We start from the raw sequence: 9,557 nt of genomic DNA, 5'->3' as shown, positions 1-9,557 counted from the left end.
AAAAAAAAAAAAAAAAGAAAAAGAAAAGAAAAGAAACATTAGTAAGCCAGTGAGCTGCTGCAGCAGCAGGTAAGAGCAGCATTTGCCACCCATCGGACCTGAGGATCTGAGTTTGATCCCTGGAACCTCTGTGGTGGGAACAGAGAACTGACACCTCCGAGCTGTCCTCTGACCTCCACACAAGCACGTGCCCACGTACAACTGATAAACACAAATCTAATTTTAAAAAACGTTTTCAAGGACCTAGGTACAATGGACTTTAACCTCAGCTTTAAAAGTTACATAGGGGTCTAGCAGAAGGCTCAGCAGTGAAGAGCATCGGATGCTCCTGCAAAGGGACCAGAGTCAGCTCCCGGCACCAGCAGAGCAGCTTACGGCTGATCATGACTTCAGCTCAGAGAACCTGACGCCCTCTCCTGGCCTCCGTCCACTATGCATGCACAGGCCGTGCAAACGACATGCAGACAGAACAACCATCTATACACATGAAAGGATTTAATATTTAAAGTCATATAATGATACTTTATATACATGTATCTCAAATATATCACTTAATATTCACCAAAACTCTGTGGTTATAATTTCCTGTTTTGGAGACAGGGTTTCACTAAAGAACCCTGGCAGGCCTGCCTCAGCCTCGTGAGCACTGAGGTCAAAGGTGTGCACCACCACAACCAGCATGGTTATGATTTTTTAGAGAGGACAACAAAAATGACTTTTAATACAGCATTCACAAGTGATAGCTACTTGTGACAAATAGGTAGGTAAGGAGGTACATGACAGATGACAGATAGGAGGGTAGATAGTTGACAAACAAATGATAGGTAGATAGGTAGATGATAGATAGATAGATAGATAGATAGATAGATAGATAGATAGATGCATGCATGCAGCCTTTGGTCCTAGAACTTTGTTTAAATAAAAAGAAATCCCTAATTGCAAAGAGGTATAGCCTATGTCAGGTACACAATAAACATGTCTACCAAGTCAAAAAGGCATGAATATGACATCCTCAGCAGTTTGCTCTTTCTTTTCTTTTTAAAGATTTATCTATTATTATAGATAAGTACACTGAAGCTGTCCTCAGACACACCAGAAGAGGGCATCAGATCCCATTATAGATGGTTGTGAGCCACCATGTGGTTGCTGGGATTTGAACTCAGGACCTTTGGAAGAACAGTCAGTGCTCTTACCGGCTGAGCCATCTCTCTAGCCCCGAATAGTCTGCTCTTTAAGGGAGGCCATCTTCACATGAACAGAGCAGAACTCAGTCCGGCTGTTCATTTTCACAGGTTCCAACAGTTTTTCACATTTGCAGTCACTTGCATTAGAAAAAACATAACCCAGGACAAGTGACGCAATGCCAAGCAGTAAGCAGCACCTAGCTTTTCTGTGTCACCAGATGTATCACATCTCCAGACAAGGAAAGGGCCAAGATCCCTGGATTCAGCCAGGCTTGGTGGCTTAGCACTAGGGACATCTGGAAGACTGAGGCAATTTCAAGGGAAACCTGGGCTATGTAGTAAGATGTGACATGTCTTAGCCTGTGCTTCCCACCAATATCACCACTGTTGACACCCTGGCGCTCACCAGATCACCACTGGGTTGACACCCTGACGCTCACCAGATGGTGTTGATCGCTCTCGAGTTGTCTCCGGTGTGCACAAAAGCGTACGCTTTAATCCACACAGATAGCCAGTCCAAGTTGGGCACGGTCTGGATCACATTCATCGTCATGGACGCCACCTCTGCGCCTTTCACGGACAGGGATAACAAACCTGACCACAAGAGCAAGAGAAACGTGAGGCGCGGCATCCTCCTCCCACGGCGCAACCCCAGCACTACACAGTTGCCTTCCCTCCTCTAAGCCAGATGCATACAACTCAAAGAGGTCAGAGCCTCAGGCACACACAAGCACTGCTGCCACTCGACTGTACCCTATCCCCAAGACACAGCGACCCCTCTAGTTCCTAACCGGCGGTCCTCAGAATGGTGTAAACCTACTCTAGGCACCATGAAGACGGACGGCTCAGTGGTGAAGAGCAACTTGCTGGTCTTGCAGAGGATCCAGGTTTGATTCCCAGCATTCACATGATGGTCTACTACCATCCCATAACTCCAGCTCTTGGGGCTCCAATGCCCCCCTCCAACCATTATGGCACTAGACACTACATACAGACAAAACCCTCATTCACATGTTAATTAAAATTAAAATCTAAAAAGAGCCCTACTCTATCTAAAGCAGAGTTGTGACTGAGAACTATCATCTTTGACTGCAAACACCCCAGGCACCAGGCACCATACCTAGAATGGCGTCCAGGGCCAAAGGGCACTGCCGCAGGACCTCCTTATAGCTGGTGACTGATGGGCGTTCCTGACCAGCCTTCCTGTACAGGTTTGCCAGCATCATGTTTATCTACACACAAAAAACAGAACAGTAAAGCAAGGGTCTCCGCAAGGAGACCCTTCCCCGCGTGCAGCTCGGGTTTCGATCCCAGTGACTATTCTACTTTCTAGTAGAAAAACCAACCACAGCCCTGTGCACATAAAGACCACCAGCTCCTATCTGTCGCCCTCCCAGAACACCTCCTCACATCTGACCCAGAGAGGCTGCCTCTGGGACATTGAGAAATGTTCCATAATTTTAGATACCTTGATTCAAGCAGATATATTTTAAGGATTTCTTTGATTTGTTTTTGAGATAGGGTGGGGTCTTAGTGTGTAGACCAGGCTAGCCTGGAACTCATAAAGATCCACCTGCTTGTCTCCTAAGAGCTGGGATTAAAGGCATGTGCCACCACAGCTGGCAAAGTTTTTTTTTTCCAGACAGGGTCTTCTCTGTGTAGCCCCAGCTGTTGCGGAACTTGCTCTGCAGACCAGGCTGGCCTTGAGATCCACCTACCCTGCCTTTAAGTGTCAGGATTAAAGGTGTGACCACTGCCACTAGCCAACATTTACTACTTACTACCTGACCGAAATGCTGGGAATTGAACTCAGATCTTCTGAAAGAGTTGTGCATGTTCCTAACTGCTGAGCCATCTCTCCAGCCCAAGCAGGTGTCAATACTATTGCATAACAAAGTGAAGAAAATCTTTTATTTTAGTTTATGTGCATAAGTGTGTGTGTGTGTGTGTGTGTGTGTGCGCGCGCGCGCGCGCGCGCGCACGCACACATGGAGGCCAGCAGAGGTGGAGGACTCCCTGGAGCTGGAGTTACAGGTGGATGTGAGCTGCTGATGTGGGTGTTGGGATTCAAATTCTGGCCCCCAGAAGAAGAACAAACTTTTAACTCCTGAGCCATCTCTCAAGTCCCTCTCGTGCAGCTCAAGCTGGCCTCAAACGCACTGCATACCTGAGGACGACCTTGAACTGCTGACCTTCTTGAATTGCCTCTACCTCCCAAGTACAGGCAGATGTACCATTACATCATCTGGCTGATTCTTAGCTCAGGATGGCCTGGAACTTACTATGTAGCTCAGGCTAGCCTCAGACTTACAGCAATCCTTCAGACTCAGCTTCCTAAGTGCTGGGAATGAGCCATAAGACAGTGTGTGTGTGTGTGTGTGTGTGTGAGCCACAACGCCCAGCTTACACGTAGCCGTTTAAGAATCAGTTTAAAATACCTGGCTTCCGACAAACCAGGAGCTGGAATCTGGCCCAGCTAATACCTCAGCTCTGACTCACTAGAGCTGCCGACTCACCAAACTGAGACAAAAATCAAACTCAACATGACCTCCAAATGTAACCCTGACTCAAACAGAAACTACACTATTTAAATCCAGTGAGATAAGACCTCGGCATTTCAGTAAAATGTAAATAACTTTTTATTGTTGGCAGATCATGAAGATCGGCCTGCTTCTGTCTCCTGGGTGCTGGGATCAAAGGCGTGAACCACCTGGCAAGAAACCTTTGTTTAAAAAAAAAAACTTAACTGTATGCCAGCTATGGTGGAACATGTCTATAATCCCAACAATGGGGAGGCAGGCTCAGGATGTCATAAGTTCAAGGCTAACTTGGGCTATGTATTGAGAACCTAGAAATCCCAGGCCTGGGAGTTAAGAGATGGCTCAGGGGCTGAGACCTCTTGCTGCTCTTACAGAGGGTCCAGTTTCTAAATAGCCAATGCCCTCTTATTATTTTTGTGGGCACCAGGCACAAACATGGTGCAAATATATAAATACATGCATGTAGGCAGGCCAAATACCCATACAGGTAAATTTTTTTTTTAATTTAAAAAATAAATCTTTAAGGTGCTAAAGAGATAGCTCAGCGGTTAAGAACTAGCTGCACTTCCAGAGGACTTAGGTTCGGTTCCCAACATCCATATCACATGACTCGAATGACCTTTTCAGCTCCAAGGGATCCACTGCCTCTGAACTCTGCCAGCACCTGCACTAACACCACATACCGCACACACACCAATAAAATAAATCTCTTTAAACAAACAGGAAGGAAGGAAGACTGAAGGAAGGCTAAGAAATAGCTGGCCCTGCTGGTGCCATCCCAATTGCAGGGCCAGCTGGAGTAGGAGGAGTTAAGGCCCAAGGCATTCTGGGTTATTCAGGGTGGTGGTCTGAAGAGGAAGGGCCCGTAGACTCCTGGGTTTGAGTGCTTGGCCCATAGGGAGTGGCACTAGAAGGTGTGACCTTGTTGGAGTAGGTGTGGTTGGGTTGGAGGAAGTGTGTCACAGTGGAGTTTGAGGTCTATGCTCAGGCTTCACCCAGCGTGGCACACAGTCTCCTCCTGCAGCCTATGCAGAGCTCTCAGCTCCTTCTGTGGCACTGTTTGCCTGGACACTGCCACACTACCCACCATGATAAAACGGAGCAAACCTTTGAAGCTGTAAGCCAACCCCAACTGAATGCTTTCCCATGGTGTCTCTTCACAGCAATAAAACCCTAAGACGACACGCAATTTAAGGACAGCCTGAGTAAGCTGTTGAGCCCATGTCTCCAAGTGACAAGAGTCGAGGCTGTTGCTTAATGCCAGAGTGGCTGCTGAGCACACTGAGCCCCTGGGGTGGATCCCAACACTTCTGTCATCTGTCTGTTTTGAGACAGCCTTGACCTCCTGGCTCTCCTGCTTCTGCTTCCCAAGTGCTGGGATGACAGGTCAGCGTCGCTACACCCGGCTCAACTCTTAGGGTTCCTTAATTTAGTAAACGGCCGTCTGTCGGAACCCTAACTCCACTGGGAAAAGGTAAGAGTTCATACTTCCTGAAACTCGGAGGACAGAGATGATGGGGCAGGACCAGCGGAGACCAGGCAGAGGGACAGTGAACTTACTTTCGGAGTTCTTTGTCTTGAAGGGACCCCATCAAGTATAGCAATGGCATCCTTGTCTAGTTTCAGCATTGTATAACACTCAGCCATTTTGTATTTCACTTCAATTTCAGATGGAAGACACTACAAGTTAACAAAACACTGTTTGAAATAAAATCTCAACAATATGACAGTTTTTCAAAATAAAAAGAATAAATCTTATAACCTTATAGCAATTCTGCTCCTAGATAAGCAATCAAGAAATGAGAATAAAACCTGGCTGTGGTGGTGCACATGTTTAATCATAGCACTCAGGAGGAAAAGGCAGGTGGATCTCTATGAAATTGAGACCAAAAGGTAAAAAAAGGAAAAAAAACAAAGAGGGAGGGAGGGAGGGAGGGAAAGAGAGAGAGAGAGAGAGAGAGAGAGAGAGAGAGAGAGAGAGAGAGAGAAAGAACAAGCTCACCCAAACCAGGATACAAAGCATCCCAGCAGCGTTAGTGACGAGGACCAGGAAGACACACCCCAGTGCTCATTAATAAAAAAATGAAAAGCAGCATTTGGAAACCATGCAATATCATGTGATAATAACAAAGAATATAGAAAGGCTTCATTCTATAACCAATCAACTCATCGCTGAAAGAAGTACTTCAACCTTGTCTCTTAGTATGTGTATATATACATATACATATACATATACTTATACATATACATATACATATACATATACTTATACATATACACATACACATACATATACTTATACATATACATATACATATACATATACTTATACATATACATATACTTATATGCACTGGAGATGGCTCAGCAGTTAAGAGCACTGACTGAAATTCCAGAGGTCCTGAGTTCAAATCCCAGCAACCACATGGTGGCTCACAACCATCTGTAAGATGCCCTCTTCTGGTGTGTCTGAAGACAGTGACAGTGTACATACATATATAAAACTTATATTTCCTTTAACAAATCAATCAATAAATGTATACACATAGACACAGTCACAGGCAGGACAGGCGGTGGCGGCACACCCTTTCCTCCCAGCACTTGAGAGGCAGAGTCACGTGGCTCTCTGAATTTGAGGCTAGCCTGGTCTACAGAGTGACTTCCAAGACAGACAAAGCTACATAGAGAAACCCTGCCCCAAAAATCACAATAAATGACTGAGTGACTGACTGGGTGACTGACTGACTGACTGACTGAGTAACTGAGTGACTGACTGACCGAGTGACTGACTGAGTGACTGACTGACCGAGTGACTGACTGAGTGACTGACTTTACTGACTGACTGACTGACTTGACTGAATGAATGAATGAATGAATGAACGAGTGACTGACCGAGTGACTGACTGACTGACTGACTGAGTCTGCTCTCTCTTACTCACCTGGCTCTGACTGACTGACTGAGTGACTGACTGACTGACTTGACTGACTGACTGACTGACTGAGTCTGCTCTCTCTTACTCACCTGGCTCTGACTGACTGACTGACTGACTGACTTGACTGACTGACTGGACTGACTGACTGACTGACTGACTGAGTCGGCTCTCTCTTACTCACCTGGCTCTGTGGGGTAGATGCAGAATTCCCAGTGGAAGGCCGCACTTTGGAAGTCTTACTCAAGGCTTTCTTCTGCTGTAAAGCCATGGCGTACTTACTCACAGCATTGCGGTACTCCTTATCGTGAAACAGAGAGTCTGCATGGTGTACCAAGAGCTGGTACTTCTGCGACGGGGAAAACAGCTCACTAGAACATAAAGGACACAAGTCCTACATGGTTATTTTGAAAATTAGAAAGAGCACCTTGGTGTACCTAAGCCTGCCACAAAAACCTTCTATCATGTCAGCTTGCAAAAAAAGCGAATATTCCTTAAATTTAAGTGGCTTAATGAGAGGCACAGCATTTGCACACCATGCAAATATGACCAAAACATCTAGAACACTATCATATTGTATTTTGGTTTTGTACAATTTGTGTTTTCTTAATATAGAAGCTAATGATACCTATAAATCCAATACAATGAAGAAAGCATGCTTTCCTTCCCATTTTTATGCCCTTCCGTCTATTCGCACTCTGTAGTCCAGGTAGCCCTGAACTTACAGCAATCTTCCTGCTTCTGCCTTGGAAGTGATGGGTCACTGAATGGACCGCTATGCCTACTCAATAAGACCTCTAATTTAGCACTGTTTTACATACACCTATATTATCTTAGGTTAACATCAATTTTTTTTTTTTTGGTTTTTCGAGACAGGGTTTCTCTGTGTAGCCCTGGCTGTCCTGGAACTCACTCTGTAGACCAGGCTGGCCTCGAACTCAGAAATCCACCTGCCTCTGCCTCCCAAGTGCTGGGATTAAAGGCGTGTGCCACTACGCCCGGCTAACATCAATTTTTATAAATAATATTGCCAAAGGACAGCATTAATTACAAAAAAGCTAGAGACTCTAGAAAGAACATTTACCACTCTGAATTCTTTCGTAGAGAAACTCAACAAAACAGGCACCTGAAAAGGTCAAATACCAAAGAAAAAAGCCAGTGAGAACAGAATTGGAAAGCCAAAATGGCAGAATGATAAAAGATTAGTCTTAACAAGTCTTTCTTAAAGAGTCAACTTATATGTGTATGTGTGCACATGTGTGCTGCTGCCCAGAAGAGAAGGGTGGACCCCCTGCTAGGAACTTGACATGCATGCTGAGAGATTCAAGTCCACTGCAAGAGCAGCAAACACTCTCAAGTGTGGAGCCATCTCATCTCCCCATGCCCTGAAGGCCCGTTCAATTCTACAGACAAAAAGCAAGCGGGCCAGCACCAGAAGCACCGTCACCTGGACTCTCAGGGGTCTAAAGTCAATGTGCGGGAGCCCATGTTTCTAACTTTCCTCTGCCATGTGTGAAGCCCAAAGCCTCAGGGAGGCTAGGCAAGCCTATCACAGAACTTCAACCTCTAATCTCAAAGCGATGCGATAGTCCTTATAGGCAAGGTTAAATGCCAAGACACTGCTTTATTTTTCAACCTGCATGGGGTCCCAAACCACGGTCTCTGCATGTTATGCAAGCATTCTACCCACAGCTTATCTGTAACCCTGGTTCCCACTCTTGTGTTTATACCTCCAGTCCCATTCCTTCCCAAATTAAGAGATGGTATACATTTTTCTCTGAAAGCTAAAGAACAGACTGAGACAAGGAAGTCTATAAACAGGTACTTATTTCATGGCATTATTATTTATTTTATTTTGGCTTTTTGTTTGTTTGTTTTGAGACAGGGTCTTACTGTGTAGCTCTGGCTGTCCTGGAACTTGCTCTATAGACCAGGCTGGCCTCAAACTCGGAGATCCACCTACTTCTGTCTTCTGAGTTCTGGGATTAAAGGCGTGCGACATCATGCCTGGCCCAAGTATTTTAAACACAGGGGAAGCCATATGTGGTAGTATAGGCCTTTAATTCACTGAGATTCAGGAGATAGAAGCAGAAAGTTCTCTGAGTTCCAGGCCAGCTTGGTCTACATAGCCAGTTCCAGAACAGTTAGGACTAAAGACACTGTCAAACAAACAAAATGGAAGAGAAAATTTTTTAAAAGATTTATTTATTTATTATATGTAAGCAGACTGTGGCTGTCTTTGGACACACCAGAAGGCATCAGATTTTATTACAGATAGTTGTAAGCCACCATGTGGTTGCTGGGATTTGAACTCAGTACCTTCGGAAGAGCAGTCAGCACTCTTAACCACTGAGCCATCTCTCTAGCCCGGAAGAGAAATTTTTAAAAAAACCAAATAACTAGGTACCACTGCCAGGTAGGGTCATACACTCCTGTAGTCCTCGCATATGGAAGCAGAGGCAGGAGGACCAGCCATTCACAACACCATCCTTGGGGGTTGGAGAGATGGCTCAGCAGTTAAGAGCATGTGGATTTCGCAGAGGATTCAAGTCTAAATTCCAGCGCACACATCAGGCAGTTTACAACTCTTTGTAACTCCAGCTCAGACCTCTAAGGAATCCTGACGCCCTCTTCTGGCCTCCAAATGCACCAGGTACATAAGCATAAAAACCAAAGTAATTCCTAGTCTATTAGCAGTCATTCCCTAATATGATTTCATTTAGTAATCTACAGTACCTTCTTAAAAAATAAACTGTATTATTATGTATGTGTACTTGGATATCTGTGTACATCTACATAAAACAAAAACAATCATTCAAAAAAGCCAAACGTAAGCCGGGCGTTGTGGCGCACGCCTTTAATCCCAGCACTCGGGAGGCAGAGGCAGGCGGATTTCTGAGTTC

The 9,557-nt window shown here is 45.2% G+C and overlaps 1 protein-coding gene across 1 annotated transcript in view; it reads right to left on the bottom strand.

Moving 5' to 3' along the window:
- The window catches only part of Anapc7 (anaphase promoting complex subunit 7), a 22,553-nt gene that overhangs the window by 10,172 nt on the left and 2,824 nt on the right, over positions 1 to 9,557 (bottom strand). The window contains exons 2-5 of the mRNA XM_021187171.2: positions 6,839 to 7,025; positions 5,285 to 5,404; positions 2,305 to 2,416; positions 1,625 to 1,778 (exon numbers count right to left, since the gene is read on the bottom strand). Coding sequence (XP_021042830.1) covers positions 1,625 to 1,778; positions 2,305 to 2,416; positions 5,285 to 5,404; positions 6,839 to 7,025 — 573 coding nt within the window. The remainder of the gene's footprint in view (positions 1 to 1,624; positions 1,779 to 2,304; positions 2,417 to 5,284; positions 5,405 to 6,838; positions 7,026 to 9,557) is intronic.

This window comes from Mus pahari, chromosome 23, assembly GCF_900095145.1.
Source record: "Mus pahari chromosome 23, PAHARI_EIJ_v1.1, whole genome shotgun sequence".
NCBI classification, from domain to species: domain Eukaryota; kingdom Metazoa; phylum Chordata; class Mammalia; order Rodentia; family Muridae; genus Mus; species Mus pahari.
This window is presented reverse-complemented; position numbering and strand designations above follow the sequence as displayed.